Here is a 20,065-nt window from a genome sequence, read left to right as displayed (position 1 = left end):
TCCAGGTGAGCAATTCATGGATAAATTAGTTAAACTTTCTGTGTGAACTATCCCTCACTCCTCATGTTATTGTAAATGAATAAATATCAGACTCAGATTTACAATAAAATTTGTGAAGAAAATCTTCTGTTTAGAAATGCATCATGGAAGCCAATTTTTTTTTTTGCCCTAATTTAGCTATGAGATGAATGAAAAAAGTCAAAAATCAATAAAGTCTCAAATGTGAGAAATTAAGCCAAAATATGTGACTGTCACAACTGTTAGATACAAATTCACATTCTGAGATACAAAGTCACAAGAGAAAAAAAGATGCAGATGGGAGATAAAGCTGAATATGTAAGATTAAATTGCAATTGCGTGATTAAAAAGTCACATGTGCAAGAAAGTTCTTAACATTAGAAATAGTCACAATTATGAGAAACAAAGTTGCAATATACGAAATTAAGTTGCAAATGTGAGAAAAATGCTATTATGAGAAATAAAGTCACAAACATGATTGTTTCAGTTATATAGAGATATGAAGTCACAACTGTGAGATATAAAGTTGCATATGCAATAAATACTCATAAATTAAAAATAGTCATAATTATAAGATAAAGTCTCAAATGCAATAATTAAAGTCAAAATAATGAGAAATATTCACAACTATGCGAAATAAAGATGCAAACATAAGATTAAGTTACAGTTGTGTCACATTTGGAGAAATTGAGATATGAAGTCACAAAAGTAAGATATAATCATGTGAAATAAAGTCACAATGCAATGATTAAGTTAAAAAGGTTAGAAATAGATAATGAGAAATGAGATGCAAATGTAGGATTAAGTTGCAGTGATGAGATACAAACTCACAACTTTTGAAATTGTTACATTGTGAGATTTCTTTCAAGTAGCATTGAAAGATAGTATGTCATAACTGAAATATAGTTGGAATTATGAGAAAAAAAGTTTTAAATGTAAGAAATTAAGTTGCAAATGTGTGATTGTGATACAAGTTCACATTTGATATATAAAATTGCAGTTACAAGAAATAAAGTACAATTACTTTCTTTCTTATTTATTTATTTATTTATTTTACTCCGAGGCATAAACAGGCTTCAAAAGCTTGCTGATATGACCTTGAGTGAAGCAATTCTTTCATAATGAACTGTATATTGGTCATAGGTCTTAAACAAACTATACTCACACACATCCCTGTCCCGTATGACTTCACCAAACTGCTTGCTTGTTTTTTCAGAGGTGGGTGACATAGGGATGAACAACATTCAGGAGTTCCTTAAGGGGCCAGCTATAATACTACCATGCTGTATGGCCCCTCTCACCTTCTCCTGTTTCCCGAAGGCATAAAAGTGCAGCAGTGAAAGCTAAACAGATATATCACTGGTAATAATGGTGACATTCTCATTCCTGAGTGTGGAGTGTAGAGACAGAGGGACTTGTGACATTTAAGTGAAAACTCTATGCACAGCTACTGTATGAGGAAGAACCTCTCACCTAGCATAAGCAGTCACTCTGAAAGAGACACAAAGACAACTCAAATATTACTTCATCTGCTCTGTGCTATAAAAACATCCCTTCTTTCAAAGCGCCCAAGTGTTTTTGGCACTTTTACATGTGCGCCAATTTAATTCTATTTTAAATTACTGTAAAGATAAAAAAAATTACAGTTCATAAGGTTTTTTTTTGGGGGGGGGGGGTGCACTGTGATCTTTAAAGAGAGTCTTTTAAAAACAATCTGATGATTCTTGTTCTTAATATGAGATTTTGAATGTATGATATTTAAGTGGGTCTTCCGTAAGTCACGGCAAAAATGCACGACAGTCGTTATTTTTTACTTAGAAAAGAAACATCTAAATAAACTACATTTTGTAAAATGTCAAATACAAACAAATACAATGTTATTTTGGACATATTATAATATTCTTTTAAATTTATAGTACACCCAAAAATGAAAAATCTGTCATAATTTACTGACTGTCAATCTATTACAGACCTGTATGCATTTTTTTCTTCTGCTGAACACAAAAGTAGATATTTTGAACAATGTGGGTAACTGAACAGTAGATGGTCCACATTGACTTACTATAAATATTATTTTACCATTAACTGTTAGAGCAAATGATGACAGAATATTTGTGTGTAACCCTTTAACAATATTGAAGTATGTGATTATAGCACAGGCCTTTTTTTTTTAGTTATCTTATCTGGTCTACTCTAAATTATAAGTCACATATTTGTAACCGGTTGTGATTTTTTTCCAGGTAAACAGAAAAGTAAATTAATATATTGACCTCTTAGGAGTAAGTGCATCTATTAATTATTAGTGCTATTGTCAGTGCATTGTGCAATAATTATTTTGAAATTGATTCATATGTTAGTTTGTAACTATTGACATTTATAACATTTGCATACTTTTATTCTTCTTGGTCAGTTGGTTTATTAGGCATGTTATGACCAATTAAGGGATAATCAAGAGTTGGAACTTTCTTAGGCCATAGAATTTCAATTATTTTTATCTAGGTATATCTAGGAATAATAAAATGTAATAAAAGTGTTGCCTACTTTTAGCTTCAAATAAATGTAAAACTAATATTTTTCCTCAAAAATAATTTCATTTCTGATTCAGAAATTCTGAAGGTCAAGTCGAGAAATATATCTTCTCATTTCCTCCTTAAACTGTATATGATATATCAGCATTTTCCATAACTCTAAGGTCAGACATGTTTCCATATTCTGTTACAAGCTGCATACTGTTAAAGAGACACTACACACCACAGATGAAGAGGTGGGAGCCTTCACCAAACTGATTGAGGCCATAGGCTTCACCGGACCCCTCAAATACAACAAATGGGTAAAGAAACAATCTCATCTAGTGTTGATAAATGATTTTCTTTTAAATAGTGACCTTTTTATATTTGATGTCCCCAATCTGATCACAGTTTCTCATAAAATGTCATATGTGAATGTCACAGAACTTAAACAGAACTTGTTGCATTATATATAATTCGGGTTCAGTGCCTTGCTCAAGGGCAGCTAAGTCATGGTGTTGCCGGCACAAGACTTGAACCCACAACCTTAGGATTAGGAGTCAAACTCTCTAACCACTAGGCCATATATATATATATTGGACTTTTACTTCATTATTGTGATAATTGAGTTCATAATTAAATCTTATTGATCTCATTACCACAATGTAAATTTTTTTTGCATTACTGCAATATAATATGAATATATTGAGTTTCACCACCGTGAGAATTTGGTTGGATTTTTTTTTAATTATGCAAATGTCAAAATGGAAAAAAAAATTGAATGGCTTTTAAAGATCTGTTTTTATTTATTTAAAAAAATATTTTACATTTATTTTTATTTTTGTTATTAAGGGTATGCAAAAATACACTTATTTTTATGCTATTTATACAATATTAAAATACTATTATTATTTATTTATTTAAAATTTTGGGACATCAACCCCGGTTTTTTTGCATCTGCAGTTTACTGGTACCGTCTCAAGTTGTATTTCCCGCCTCCACACCCCATTCAACAGCTCAACGAAGTTGACACTGTCACGTTTTGGTGCTGGAATGATGACTTCATCTCATACCGCTACCTGTTTTGTGTTTTCAAAAGCAGAGGCCACACTTTGTGAAATCTGAGATGACTTCCATGTCAGAGTTATCAGCATCATGGCGGTCTAAAACTTTAGCATGTCTGCTTCATTTTGGGGCACATGTTTGTCTCAGTAAACTGGATGTAAATGTGAACACTGTGGTGTCAATTTCATCAGATTCTGCTTTTGATCACACCGGATTGAGTGGCTTTTTGATCATGTGTGCCACAAATGTCTCTCTTCTCTTGCAGAAAATTAAGATAGCTGCCTTGCGCATGTATACATGCTGTGTAGAAAGAATCAACTATGACCAATTTTTTGAAAGTAAGTGTTTTTGGTCCTTAATTATATTATGTTTTTTTTTTTTATCTCAGACCTTGTTATGGCCATGCTCATTTAATTTTTTTGAAGAATCCTAAACACCCCTTACTTTATCTGAAACATTGAAGTGAGCATAAAAGGACCCTTTCAGCAGCACCTGGAAGATTTATGTGGCACTTTACAGCTGTGTTATGTTGTTTTCTTTAGCTGAGGAAAAAAACAGGTGTAAAGGCAATAGCGGTTTTGGAATCGGAGCCCAAGTTTGCATTGGTTTGGCTATATGTGTTTTCTCGTTCTCCTTCATGCTGTCCTGTACTCCCTCTCTTTCTCCCAGAGTGCTCTCTCCCTGACACGCTTAACTCCTGGTTCTTGGTGGCACAGCTCCACGTTTGGTGAGTTTTGGACACAGTGTTGTGACATTGGGTTATTCAAATTCCAAATCCTGGATTGGTTATTCATGTAAAGCATTGAGTTGATTAATATTCATCTACTTATTGGATTGCAAAAGGTGTTTGAATAGACCTTTTCATTCTGATTGCAATGATGCTCTTTGAAATGATCAAATCAGCTCTTGGATTGTTTTTCAACAGAGATTGCATCACTTTGTGCGTTTGTGGTTTTAATCAATCACAATAAAACATGTTTTGTTTTTTTTACTTTAATATTTTACTCTATATTTGGGGAAAATTGTGCATTTTCTTAATTACATTTGGACTTTTTTTGTTATTCTGCGATATTTTCCTAATTTTATTACATTTTTCTTTTGTTTAAAAATTTTCCATATCCAGATGGATTTTATTTATTTATTTATTTATTTATTTTTTACTTTCTCTATAGATTTGGCTTAATTGATTAGTCATCTAGAAGTGTAGATCTTATATATATATATATATATATATATATATATATATATATAATATATATATTTTATATATATAAATCTTAGTTTTGTGTCATTCTACATTTGTTTAAAATTTGTTTAAAATTATTTAGAAAATTTAAATTGTCGAAATTACTACAAATTCCATGAATTAATTATGTAATTAATACTTCTATAAAAAATTTTATCCAGTATGGATTTTGCTACAAATGTCATTGAAGTATTTAATTCATTTTTGAAATCCATCATCATCCTCACCAAAGTCAGCTATGCTAATGCACAGATGATCAGGATTGGCTGACCTCATGAAGAACAAGTGAATATGTGATATCATCAGAATGAGACTAATGATTAATGATGATGGTTTGGTGCCAACTCTCTGTACACTTCCAGCTAAAGGCACATAGTGCTTGCGTGTGCAGCCATGCATCTGCATGATGATTTACTGTGTTTGTGCAGAGAAACATGGACTGGGAAAACTCAGTCTGGACTCGGTCAAACTCACCAGTAGTTAATTCATACAAACACGCACACACACGCCTTATCGCCTACAGTATTCATTAAGGAGCAGTTTGGAAATGTAAAAATAGGGGCAAAACAATGCGAGTCCATGACACAGTATCTGGCCACAGATGCTGAGAGTGTTGTCTAGCTGATCTCTTAAGTTTGCTGGTTACACAGATCCTGACAAAACACAGCGTAACACAATCTTGAGTCAGAGTTCTGCTCTCCTTTGCTCTGGCAGGATGTGTCTGGTCCGGATGCGGCAGGAAGGCAGAGCTGGGAAGTACATGTGCCGTTACATCGTCCACTCCATGTGGGAGGACGTGGAGCAGAGGAGCAAGATTATGGGAGTAAATAGATTCAACTGCCTCTTTTGAGAAACCTTGCCATTAGTGTTTTATGCTTTTTGTGTTTTGCCTTCCACAATATTGATAATCTGTCATCTGTCTGTTTGCTATTTGGCCATCTTGAGATCATTGCTGACCGATAATAATGCTTGCTTGACCATTAAAAAAAAAATTATTTGATCACATGCATTTTAGATCCAAGGCCACTAATAAGTGTCTGAAGCACTCAACAAAGATTTAGACATGAGCTCGGTCAGGTTCTCAGTCTCCGGTCAAACCTCATGTTTTCAGATCTGAGTGGACCCATGAAGACCTCTACTGCAGGGTCTGTTGAAAAAATAAATAAAAGAAAATAAAAGAAATCTATATATATAAAAGATCCTGCGCCATTTGTTTCTTGATGCCAGGTTTTCATATGTCTGACATTCAGACATTTTTCAGACAATGTTCAAATACTGTTTGAGATCAGAGACTCATGAATCTAGTGCTAAGTACTTTCTGCTTTTTATACAACAGATAGCTTCTCCGCCAAATGCTGTAGCATGACTGATGATCAGGGCTGTTGTTTGGATATGTTGAAAAATGTTGAAATACACTAAAATACTGCCTTACACACACTTTTCACACACACACACACACACACACAGGTTTTAGGATGTAATTACTATGCTCTACAGACTGTGGAGGCATTTGGAGCCGATCGCTGTCCAGCAGAGTAGCAAAAGGTGTTTAAATCTCTGCGAGGTCAGTAAAGATGACATGCTTCTGCTGTGCAGAGAGTGCACATATATATGCGTGTGTGTGTGTGTGTGTGTGTGTGTGTTTGAGAGGAAGCCAATGCAAGGCGCCTTAGGGGAACTTCTGTCAGAAAGGGTGGGAACAAGACTTCAGCCCAGCTGTGAAAACAGAAATCTCCCTCTTTCCCCACACTTTTTTTTTTACACCCCCCCCCCCCATCTCTTCTACCTTCCGTCTTAATCTTAATAGTACAACTGAATTCGTATTGCTTTAAAAAACTAGCACAACTCGGTCAAGATCTGTGCATGTCAAATATATATAATGTATAACATATAGCAGTGGCCTGGGTCATGTATTGCATAACGCTGTGAACTAGTTAACATGAACCAGATCAAACCAGCGGCGGCTAATCAGTCACCGCGACCTTATGGATATACCAGAACATGCGATGGCTGGACGCGAGCCAGCCGTCGACAGATTTCTTTTGACTGTCAGGTAGAGTATAAGCAGTTTTGAGGTGTCAAGTATTTTATTCACGTTTAATAGCTTAGAATAGAGAAAGCTTTGTTCTCTGAGAGAGATCTAAACCAAAACCTTAAAATTTCCTGGTAAGCAAGCTGTTAGATAGTTAGCTAAATAAAGTCCTTGTTGTTAATGCATGTTCAAATGGACATATGACTTTTTGCGTTACATTTAAGCATTCATCCAAAGCAGTTTACAAACAGAAAAAAAACTAATTGTCAAAGAGACAACAATATTCTTAACATTTTATTTTATTTTATTTTATTCCTTAAGTAATTTTTAGAGGTTAGCAATTAAGCCTGGGTAGTGACTAGTCAACTACTTTATAAAGGCTTTTTACATATATTTTTAGAGCTGATGCTTTTAATTTGTATCCTGACAGTGAGCTACTTAACTTTTACACAGTTTATTTAAAAATAAATAAATGAATACAATTATTTATACTATTAAGCACTGTTTCTAAACCTTAACATGTTAATATGGACATCTTTGGTGTGTGTGTGTGTGTTAGATTTTTATAGTTTTTTTTTTTCTTTTTGTAATGTCCTGACATGAGGGCAGTGTTTTTTTTTATTTTATTTTTTTACGTTTTTTTAAGATACTTTTTAAATGTACAAATAGTGTAACTACTATTAAATGTCTTAAAACACCTGCATTTTTCTCTAATCTGGTGCACTCCATCTACTTTAACTTCTTTGAACATATTAAAAAAACACAAATTCTCAAATCATATTGAAAAAAAATTACAATTGACTACATGCCCCAGGCAACTAATTAACAAGCTGATTTTGATAATATGCAGTTGATGCAATATGATGACCACAATATGTACATGCGTCTAGATGTATAATTTCTCGTCCATCTGTGAAACTGTCAGCCTGTACAGTCTGTTTGTCTTAAAGCAGTGTTTCCCAACCCTGGTCCTGGTGTGCCAGAAGCACTGCATATTTTGAACGTCTCCCTAATCAAACACACCTGATTCAACTCATCAGCTCTTTAGTAGCGACTCCAAGACTTGAAATGGATGTGTCAGATTAGGGAGACATCCAAAACGCGTACCATTAGAGGGTTTGAGACACACGTTTTATAGCAATAGTTCATGAATTATGAACATTCTCATCATTTATGTCATTCCAAACATGCATGACTATAATTCTTCTGTGGAACACAAAAGTAAAGATGTTTTTATTGGTGTGCTGGTTGGATCCTCCCTACAATTACATAGAATTTTAACGGGGGACTTAGGTTGAAGTATCAAGAATGATGTAAAAGCACAATGAAAGAACCATAAAGTAGAAATGATTGGACTAGGTTTGACAGTTGACATTAACCTTGGTTAAGTATAGTGTGAAAAGACTTTTTAATGTGATATGACCTTTCTTCCTATCTTACTGAGTAAGAAGCCTTAATGAGACTTGTGTGTAAGGAAAAACGGTGAGCACTGGAGTAAAATAAGTGCACTTAAAAATGCTTTAAATGTCCGCATTTGTGTGTTTGTATTTAATGAACTCAGCACCTCTCTTGTGGCACACTGTGCAATGACTTTTTCCATAATGTCACTTTCCCCCTCTCTCAGAGCCTATAAATCAAAAATCTCAATTTTCTCATGAGGACTTTTAATATAATCCTCTAGTTTTTCAGATGCTCTGCTCAGCCAGTAAGATTTTACTAACTTATTATCAATTTAATATTGGTATTGCAGTGAGTATATTAATAATAAGTCTAAACTTAAAGGCCAGATGAAATTTGGGCTCCCCTAGCTAGGAATGTCAAACTCATTTTGTGTCCCTTTAAAAAAAATAAAAATGAAACCTCAGTGTACCCATGTAGAGACCATAAATGTGGTGTTCTGGTTCATGACATAAATTATTAATAGGTCAAATGAAAAGAATCATGTGCAATGTATTAATTGTTCATCAGCATCTTTTAGATTTAATTTACTCACCAACTTGGTTATTAGAGAATGTTAATAGCAATACTGACAGGAAAAACAGTGAACCACCCCAGAATATATTATTATTATTATTATTATTATTATTTCTAACAAAATTGTGTGACCAAAATAATTATGTGGTGCATATATATATATTAGGGTTGTGTCGATAGACGATAGTCAGAGATATCGACGATAACATATGTCTCTGTCAATAGTCAAGATGATATTAGGCTCATTCTCCTATTAATGTATTAAATTATAATAATAATAACTTATTTTTATTAGACGGCCTATTATAATTCGGTTATCAAACTGCCCAGCTATTTCACTTCAGCACCGCATTTCACACACACACACACAAAAGAGGATTAGAGCCTGTAGTCAAGTGAAGAAACGTTAACACTTTGACTCGTTAAATCCATGAAATGAAAGGGATAGAAAACGAGGAGTTGGTGTTCCACACATTTGAAGGCTGGTACACGGCAATGCGATTTTGTAATTCGTGAGAGATTAACTATTTCTTGGCGTTACAAATAAAGACAAAATAATAACAAGGCGGCAGAACGAACTAATCCATATTGTGTGCGTTATAAGTTAAGTGATATATCACACTATAATGTGATGCATGCAAAATACATAGTTTGGTCTGTTACAAATCTCTATCCACAAACAGATGTACATAGTCTGCAGATATAAGGTATTTCATTGCACTTTAACAAGTAATCTGAACGGCCTATATATGTGCAATATTTTAAACGAGCCCGCACTACCTGAGTTTAATGCCAACGTTATGTTAGAAGGCATCATATTCTTGTTTCTGTGGCGGTGCGTCGAAACTATGCATAAAAATATCTTTATGGGAAAAAAAAACAGCAAAGCTGAATGAGATGCAGATTCACTCTCTGCCACCAGGTGGCACTTAAACCGTTTCTTTGGTTTCCACTGTAAACAATGCAGCGCTGCACTTATGAAGTTTAATATGTATTTTACAGAAAAAAATACAATCTAACTTTTCTAAAAAGTTCCCTTCAGACCAGCATTCATATAAACTTCTACCACTAATTGAATCAAGATTTGTTTAACATCTCAGCCGATTTGGATCATCACATATTTGAATCGATTTTCCGGCTTGAGGTTAATCATTACACCTTAACTTGCCAACCATAGTTGATTGTTTGCTTCAGTTGCACTACCAAGGACTGAATTACTCCAAGAAAGCTCTTTTCATGCTGAACAAATCAAAATGACCATAGTTGAAAGCCAAATAACAGTGATTAGCGACATTTGGTTGCGTTTACAAGTTATTTTTAGGAGGGGGGTTATCCTTTTTCCAACTCAGTGAATCTGTTTTTTTTTTTTTTTTGACATGTAGTAACAAGATTCGAGAGCTAATCAACACAGGTGGACCACAATCTAGTAATCAATCCCACAGTATAAATATCGCTGACTTACCTCTATCCATTGACAGTTTATCAGCATCCCTCCTCCACCCCATCTCCTCACTTCTAGTACACTTTATAAATAGACGGGGAAGTGGTGGTACTTTAGGTTCGGGCCATTCCCGAGCTCGGAGCCCTTCCCCGGACAGCACGCCAAATACGCATTCCATACCGGCTAATTATATGTAAGCGTGAACTTGTGAAATGTTGGTGTTATATCTTTCACTTGGATGTTATAAGTTGCACTTAGATACGGTGCCTTGCTCAAGGGTCTCACCTCGGTCGTGATATTGAGGGTGGAAATGAGCGCTTGTTATATATTTTATCTCAATATTTAAATATTGAGTTCCTTATGGACTATTGTAGTCCATGGGTTTTTATTTTCTTTTATATATATATATACATATATTTATAAAATGTACTGACTTTTTCAAATGACTTCATTTCCTCCTATTGGTCCATTTATGTATATATTTCTATAGTTGCAATTGGCTCATAAACGAACGCTTAAATAAACATGCTCAGTCATGAATTATGGCCAACTCTCCTGATCAGATCTCATTTATATATTATATCAAATTAAGTGTGTGTGAAATGGAAAAGCCGTTTGACTTTTGATTTTCAACTTTTGGTTCAACATGATTTTGAAAGAGATGTGAGTGAGGTCATGGCGTCGGGCACATTCTGGCTGCCAGTTCTTTTGGGAACAAAGATATTTGACCTCTGTCCTGGCAGCGGCCATCGATTGGCACTGTATAAAAGTTACCTAATTTTCCATCACTGTCTTTCTTTATATATATATATATATATATTATTTTGGATTGTATTTTTGGTTATGGAGTTAAATTGAATTAAAAGTTAAAGACGTTAACTGTAGCTTAACATGTGCTAACCAAGCATAATTTTGTTGATTGCTTTTTCGTCAACTACTTTCCGGTTTAGCTCCACCCACTTGACATCTCATTGGCCCATTATTCTGGTTCACATAACTGCATATTAAACATCAAATATGTTCTGACTGGCTGTTTGTGTGTCACATTATGCAGCAATTTCATATTCAGTATGGCCAGACAAATAACTGTTTGCTCATTCAGTTATTTTTATCCTTTTATTTTTGCTTTGTTTAGAGTTATTATGCCTAAACAAATAAAATATTCATAGATTGTTAGTTTTACTATTTACTTATTGACTTGCAGTGTTTAATTTGGCAAAATAATTCAGTTCAGCTGGAAAAATTGTTTTCAGTTTTAAAATTAATATATTAATTAATTTATTTGTATTTACATTTATGTTTTAATTTAATACATTTTTCTTCTTTAAAAAAATATTAAATAAAATATCAAAGAAAGTTTTTGTAATATTAAATGTTTAGGGGTATTATCACTTCATTATGTAATAACTTAAAGGGACAGTTTGCTAAAAATGAAAATTCTCATATTTATTAACTAACCTTAATGTTGTTTTAAGCTTTCTTCTGTGAAAATATTTAGAAAAATGTCTCGGAGTTTGTTTTATACATGCAGTGAAATAAAATGAGTCCAATGTTGTTTGGACCCCAACTTTATTCAAAATATATTTTATGTTCCACAGAAAGTCAAACAGGTTTTGGTGAATAAACAATGGCAGAATTGTCAGTTTGGTTGAAATATCCCTCAAATTTGCTACATAATGGAATAACCCTTAATATAAACCGCTTGTATTCACTGGGAACAGCAGCTCTGTGAAGACAGGCACATGTGTGCACACTTTGACCTGATGTGGAAGTCTGTTTTCATAGGCCAGAAATGAGGAGGCATTTCCCTTTGGGCCCGGCCCTGAATGCAATATTTTTTAAGCTGTAAAGAATTGTGTGTAATCAGCACGTCTGGCAGGTCGGTAACATGTCCGTCCCGTTGGATCGGGATACAGTTACTGTGATGGAAATGAAAGGACTCACTCACTCAATCCTCACAACAGTTAGGTTACTTTGCCTAATTGAGCTAAAATACTTGTCATTTGTGCCATGTTAGACCAGATCCCCTTGAACTTTACCTTTACACACATGATCGTGTGTGTGATTCTGGAGTTTCCTAAGCTGTAGTAATAACAGTGAAGTGAGATATGACACTAATTTTGCGGTATAGAAGCTAGATTCTGCCTCTCAAGCAGTTTTTGGTCCCTCAGACTGATTAAATATCCCAGCCTGGTTTTAGGAACCTACGTCACAACACGGGAAAGGAGGATGAAGATGGATGAACGCGAGGGGAGATCAGGGTGGAAACAGGGAGGGAAAAATTTTAAGACGGGAAGGATATAAAACGAGAAAAGAAATGTAGTCAAGTATGTAAACATCAGTGCTAGTGTGTACATACTTCCTGCATTACTGTAGTGGTTACAAACATATTTACTTGAGCTGAATAACTACATCATTGCCTTCTGTAGAGCTGTCTATGGCTGAACCGTATTTGTTTTATAATTGATTTACATTTAAGTTATTGAACTGAATTGAATCAACATTCAACTAAATAGAACTGACTAATGTAATTTTGATATGATTAACAGCTGATATTTAAGTTGTTTCATAACTAAATAGAGCTAAATAATATCACAATTTTCTTCTATAAAGCTGCCTAAAACTGTAGCTCAAATTGAAGTCATTTCATAACTGAATTTTGAAACATTGAAACTTGTCGCACTGAAAAAAATCAACATTGAACTGAATTGAGCTGAAAAATAACACTGTTGGCTTCTGTAGAGCTGCTTATCACTGAATTACATTTTTCATAATTGATGAACTTTATTGAACTGAACTGAATCAAATCAACATTCAGCTAGATTGAGCTGAACAATGCCACTATTGTCTTCGAAGTCATTTCATAATTGATACATTTTGCCAGATCCACAGTTATTGTACTCAATTAGCTGTATAAGCTGAATAATGACACTTGAACTGAATTGTTCACTGATCCATTTGATGACCAGTAGTAGAAGACTGGTGAGTGTCCTTTTGAGTATTTCAGTGAATATTTGAATCATTCACTCAAAAGGATCTGTTCAGAAGAAGTCATTTGAAGCAATCGAGATTTGTTCAGCTGAATCAATTTGTAGTGTTCTCTGAAAACGAAAGAGCATTGCTCTGAATGAAAGTTCAGTGTGTTGAATGTTTCTGGCTGTGGGCAGGGAACTCAAAGCAGAGCGAGCGTGCAGAGAAGAGTTAAAGCACAGCCAGATGAGATTGATTATTTGCAGGTCTGTGTAATTATGCACAGGTGCTTTTCTACCCCGTGCGCACACGAGCACACACACTGTGACCTGACGCACACCAAGCATGCACAAAACCCGACATACAAGACTTAAGAATAAACACACTTGTTTTGAATATGTTTGTGTGTTTAGATGCATATGTAGTGAAGCACCTGGACAGGCCTCTCTTGCCAGATCCAGTCCTGCTTTTGTTTTCTGAGTTAGGATTGTTGCATTATCGTCCACATGTTTGATATTTAATGCCAAGGACTATTCCAGCGCTGACTGAATGCATAACTGTGATCTCAGTATTAGGCAGAGGCTCAAATAGATCCATCACCTAATAGCTTCTAAATGATGCTTTACAAATTAAAAGTCACACTGTGAGGAGCTGAGAATCTCCTCTCACTCCTCTCATTTTTTTTATTATTTTATATATATTTTATTTTATCTGTTACTAGTTATGGCAAAGTGGTGCGAGTATTATGTTTTAATTCTAAATGATGACAGACAAAAGTTACAATCTCAAAACTCACTTTTTCTTTCACTCAAGGTATAATATGATTGTGCTTTTCAATGGCTGATTTTAGGGTCTAAAGTGATCTGTTAATATATGTATTTTTTTTTATTATTATTCCTCTTGACTATAGAAATTATTTAACTATTCCAACAGAATTAAATTACTCATAATATTAAAAACAGGAAGTTGTAAATTATGATTAATTGTCCTGGCCAGTATTTCAGTTGGTTAGTAATTGTCCAAACTTGTGTTAATATTGTATTTTACTTCATTGTTTTACTTGACCTTAATGCTGTACAGTAAACAAAAGTCACAGAGAAGAATTTTTTTTCTTCTTAAGTTATGATATGACTGTATCATTTTTTTTGTTTGTTTTTTTGTTTTATTATTATTTTAAGTTTTTTTTTTTTTTGACAGATTCAAAAATAATAATAAGTTATTGTCCAATACCAATAATATGAAGGCAGAAAATTGTGAATTCTGATTAATTGGCTTGACCAGTGTTTCAGTATGTCACTAGTTATGGTGAAGTGGTCTGAATATTGTATTGCATTTCATTGTTTCTCATAAACTCTGTCATAGATCGATGCCATTCAAAGAAAGGAGAGCATGAAGGTGATGACGGAGACATTCTACGCTGCACTTTTTGGTTATGATGAGGTAAGCAGTTAAGCCCAAAATTGTTGACTATGATCAGTACTAGTTTTGCATATCATAATTGTCAATCAAGAACTGTCAAGAGTTAAAGTGATTTTGGTGTCTCTGTAAACACATCTCATGTGTCTCTTCTGAATGTTTAAGGGAATACTGTCAGACGATTGCGTTCTTGCGGCGGCGCTCTGGAGAAACGTGTTCAACAGACAGTGTGAAGACCCCAGACAGCTCGAGCTGATGGTCGAATACGTCCGCAAACAGGTCAGTGTGTGCGTGGATGGTCAGAAGCCAGTTCTCTACTCCTGTGCAAACAGAAAGGTGTGTGTATATACTGTACAGCGCGACCTCCTCACACACATAAACACAATGTAGTGCTGCACATCACCCACTCCGTCACTCAGATCCACTGGCACTGTGTTTAACAAGCAAACACACACATCTCCATCACATAATGTCACATTAATTGGGTTCAGCATTTACTTTGTGTTGGTGCAGAGCTTTCCCTTCCCTTACACCCCTACACGAGCCCCGCTTCAGACGCAATCATATGAATGCTAGAGCTGCTCAATTAATTAAAAACATAATCCAGATTACGATTATCACTGCTGGGATTTAATTGTAAAAGGTGGCATTTGCAGCAAATCATTTGGTCTGTTTTTTGGTGCACAGTTAATCATTTTAAAATTGTGACAGAGAGCTAGAATAGATTTCCTGATTCAGATACATATATCTGGATTTGATTCTGAATCGATTAGTTCAGAGTCAAATTGATTCATTTGGGTATATTTCAGTTTTAATGTTCAAGTTACTATACAAACATGTTAAGTTGCTGTTCAAAAGTTTTGTAATTTAATAGGTTACTTTTATTCAGCAAGGATGCATAGCAAGATATTAGTAATGAATTTCAGTTTCAAATAAATGTTGTTTATTTAACATTCTATTCATCAAATCTAATTTCACAACTGTAATGGTTCTACTATATTTTTAATCTAGTAAATGTCTAAGTGAGCCGTTCAAAAACATAAACAAATCTTTTTGAGCAGTAGTGTATTTAATGAGTATACAGTGTATCACGCAGCCCTTCCTCTGACTCTCACATTGAAAAACACACATCCTAACAACTACTAGTTCTAAATCCTTTGTAATTCAGGTGTTTGAAAAGTTTATACAGTTTTCTGATTCTACCATGTCATGTAATGATTCATGAGCATAATAACTGGCGTGAATGTTTGGAGATTCCTCCAGCGCACATCTTTCCCTCTGGCCAGAGTGGCGTGACACGGACATAAACACAAACAGGAACTGTTGATCTGCCTGTGTTGTCACGCCAGTGTGTGTCAGTGATTTTTCTAACAATAGGCTTTTCCACCAAGACCTTGAATAGAGCAGATCGAACTGTTCTGGTCGTTTTAGGGGGAATTCTTTTTTAGATTCAAATGTTTCATGGGTAACAATTTACAAGATTCAGTGTAGTTAATAGTTTATGTATTAGGTATCATGAACTAACTGGGAGTAATTTTTTTTATTTTTTTATACAGCCTTTATAAATCAAGGTTAATGTTTGCTCATTTGTTTATTTATTTATGTATATGTATGTGTGTGTGTTTACTTTTTGCTCAAGGTATGACATTATTGTACTTTTTAGTGTCTGGTTGCAGGGTCTAAAATTATCTGTTAATGACTAATTTAATGTCCGTTTGTTATTTATTTATTTATTTTTATATATTATGTTTATAGACTTTTTAAAAAAATTATATTTACTTTTTTATATTTTTGTTTATTTTTATTTGATTTTGTCCTTTTGATAATGACTTTATTTATTTCCAATATGTTTATGTTTCTTTCTTTTTCTTTTTTATTATGTCATGGGAATTATTTAATTTTGTGAAAATTAAAAAACTATTTTCATAAAATTTTAAATGATTGTTCTTTTTAAGTTATATAATATGTGTATAAAAAATATATATAATGTGTTTTTTTCTCATAGTAATATAGCGCATGATTACAAGAACCTACTACTGTCATAGTTAGTGGTAAGTGCTTAATTCTTATTAATTTTATTAATTTATTTATTTGACAAATTGGCCTGTATTAAACAGTATATTGTAATGTCTACTGGCCATTATCCAAAAATAAGATGTGATTATCTATCTATGCATGATTATTCATCTGAAGACCCCATCAAGTGGTCTTCATCATTCAACAAAGCACACGATGATGGTTCTTCATCACTGCTGAGGCCATGAGCTCATTACAGGTGTGGGCAGGAATCTATTACAAAAGAGAGAGTTTGTGTGAGGTGTGTGTTGTGCACAGCAGTGTCGTTCCTGCAGGCATTCTGAGAAAAGAAAGAAAACCAACAAATAAGCGTCATCCATTGGCCCCCGAGCGTCAGGGGCCTGCTTAACTCGGGATGGAGCGAGAGGCAGAAGGAGAGCTGGAGCGAGTGAGAAGGTGAAAGGAAAAGAAAACACAGTCACAGGTGCAGCACATGAAGCAGAGAGGGGCACGTCGCCATGGCTACAGCGGCCTCTTCTGATGAAGTCACACGGTGCACGTGTGTGTGTGTGTGTGTGTGTGTGTGTGTGTGTGCAAGCATGTGCGCCGGTGCTTGACTGCATCGTTATTCAATGCTAATTGCTCTCAACAAACACTCGCTAGCTCTGACATCATTGTGTGTTTGTGTGTGTGTGTGTGTGTGTGTGTGTGTTTGACTTTCTGTTTTTAAACTCGTGCAGCATTAAGAATGCTCCACTGGCTCATTTAAAGTGTGACAACTTTTTTCCGAGCTGAGATGTGAGTTTGAGTTAGGAAATGAAAAGGACGACAGGATATTTAACCCAAATAAGCAAATTTGCTCAACCTCATGTCATTCCAAACCACTGTGACTTATTTTATTCTGTGAAATACAAAGGAAGATGGTTTGATATGCATATACAGTCATTCTACAGCTGTGATCCTTGGAGAGTCTTTAGCCAGTCAAAATCTCATTCTCATCGTGCATTAAGACGATATAGACACACGTCCTCTTCCAGGCAGATTCATAACATTTTCTGTTGATTGGAAATTATTCAGTATTGCCCTGATGGTGGAGATGGGAATGTTCACTGCTCTAGCTCTTTTCTTAAAGCCACTTCACTAATTTGTGAAGCTCAATTATCTTTTGCTGCACATCAGAAATATATTCCTTGTTTTTTTTTTTCTAATTGTGATGGATGATTAAGAGAATTTGGGCTTTGTTTTCCCTCCTCTTTATATTTCTGTGAAACAGGTAGCCATGGATAGATAATTAAATGTTTATAATCATGCTGGAGTGCTCAAAATTGTGAATATGAATGGGAATATACTTCAGAGATATTTTACTCATAAAAATTTCTAGGGGTGCCAATAATTGTGTCCAACATGTATTTGTGAAAAACATTCATCATTTCATAACTATATTTCCCCCCGTTTTAAATTCCTATTATCCAATGAAAGGTTAGCTTTTTGTGATTACTTTATATATATATATATATATATATATATATATATATATATATATATATATATATATATATATATATATATATATATATATATATATATAAAAGAACAAAAGGATTAACAATGCAGATTAATTTACACAGCCTTCTTTGATCATATTTAACAAGGGTGTCAATTTTCTTGGCCATGACTGTATCTCTGCATTTAGCATTGGGTTTAAGCGTGGGTCCACTCTGAAACTGTCCGTTGTCGAGTGTTCATCAGTTTTTAATTAGTTCCCGGGACACTGCTCTGGTCCTGCGTTCATTACACAGCTGTCTTCACTATAGTCCACTTTGAATTAGTTTGCCTGTTTTAAACACTAGGGGGTGAATTCATTGAGGTCTGACTTTTTACAGCACTGTTGTAAATTGAGCCTGGACTAGATCATGTTCAGCCTCTGCTTTTGGATCACACTTTTATTTCATAAATTCATAGTTTTAGGATTGATGGAACAAATTTAGCACTCTACAAAATAAAACACCACATCTATTGGTTGTTGTTGTAGTTTTTTTTTCTGTATTACTTTGTATCACACTTGTGGCAAGTTTTCATGATGGGAAGCTGCTATTTATTGCCACAGATTTGTTCCTGTTTAGACATTTTTTACATGACTTAAAGTACAAAAAGTCCTCTTCCAAAGCATAATTGTATTGGAATGCATTTTAAAATCTTTTAATGGGGTTTCAATGCAATTTAAATCATAAAGCAACTAAGGAAAACCAAATTGGTCATGAAACGGCAAATATGCAAACCCTCAAAACTTATTTTAGTATTGAGAGACTATTATAGTTTTTATTAATATTTTATTAATATTTATTAATATATTAATATTAATATTTAATATTTAAAATATTTTTATTTGTAATTTTGTTGTGTTGTTGACATTTTAGTAGTTCGTATATGTTTTCTTATTTTAATTTTTACATTTAATTTTTTGTGTTAACAATAATAAATCCTCCTGACATCTCTGAAGAAGAAAAAATTGCCTTTGTCCAGAGAACATACCGGTAGATAAATTTTTTGGTCACAATATGCTTTCATTATATAGCAGCCAGCCCCAGTCTGGCCTGGAGATGATAAGGATGTTCTTTACTTCACACAGATGCAGTTCATCGATGCTCTGGATGGGGAGGACCTGCTATTAACTGGAGAAGTGAAATGGCGCCCCCTGGTGGAAGAACACGCCCGGAGCATCCTGAAGGTTCCCAGCCCGACCTACAATGATGCTGGACTCTGAGAGCCATCTCACCCTCCTTTATCTGTCTTTCCATGACTTTAACCGCTGGTTTGTCAGCTTCCTACATCGAAACAGTGTTGGGAATACAACAAACACACGCACATAGATTTATTCTCACATGTATTGAGAGTATTCTTGAGAGTAAGTTCTGAACAGAATGGTTTTGCGCTCTCCTTTTCTAAATATTCTTGAGTATTATTGTATTTATATGTCTTTCCATAAGGCTGCAATATCTCTTGGCTCTCACTGTACCACTCATCAGTGTTTACAGTGCAAATCGTTTTTTTTTTATTATTATTTCACTCAGTGTGTTTCGTGTGTGTGTGAATGTGTATTTTTTATTTGTCAGGGTCGTCCACAAATAAAAGCACTTCTCCAGTAACAACCTCTTCAGACTTCTCAGCAATCTCACTCTTTGTGTCTATATCGGTTTCATTACAACCATTTCTTGCTTTTTTTGTTTACACCTCAAGAATTTATTTGTCTTGCTGAGTGTGTGCAGAATTAAATGTAGGCCCTACTTACTGAGTGAATATATATATATAAATAATATTTTGTAAAATGAAAATTAAGTCTATTTAGAAACATATTTTGATATGGGATTTCTGTGGTTTGT

General features: G+C 34.4%; 1 protein-coding gene across 1 annotated transcript; it reads left to right on the top strand.

Moving 5' to 3' along the window:
- The first annotated feature begins 1,200 nt into the window (after positions 1–1,200).
- Positions 1,201–19,456, top strand: LOC128015200 (ubiquinol-cytochrome-c reductase complex assembly factor 1-like). Its single transcript, XM_052598864.1, has 8 exons — positions 1,201–1,236; positions 2,741–2,848; positions 3,856–3,928; positions 4,260–4,317; positions 5,551–5,659; positions 14,616–14,693; positions 14,835–14,948; positions 19,315–19,456. The coding sequence occupies exons 1-8, from the start codon at positions 1,201–1,203 to the stop codon at positions 19,447–19,449; spliced, it is 711 nt and encodes a 236-aa protein (XP_052454824.1). The 3' UTR covers positions 19,450–19,456.
- Positions 19,457–20,065: the final 609 nt, after the last annotated feature.

Source organism: Carassius gibelio, chromosome A6 (genome assembly GCF_023724105.1).
Source record: "Carassius gibelio isolate Cgi1373 ecotype wild population from Czech Republic chromosome A6, carGib1.2-hapl.c, whole genome shotgun sequence".
Taxonomy (NCBI): Eukaryota; Metazoa; Chordata; class Actinopteri; order Cypriniformes; family Cyprinidae; genus Carassius; species Carassius gibelio.
The sequence above is the reverse complement of the archived record's forward strand: the minus strand, read 5'-3'. Positions and strand labels throughout refer to the sequence as shown.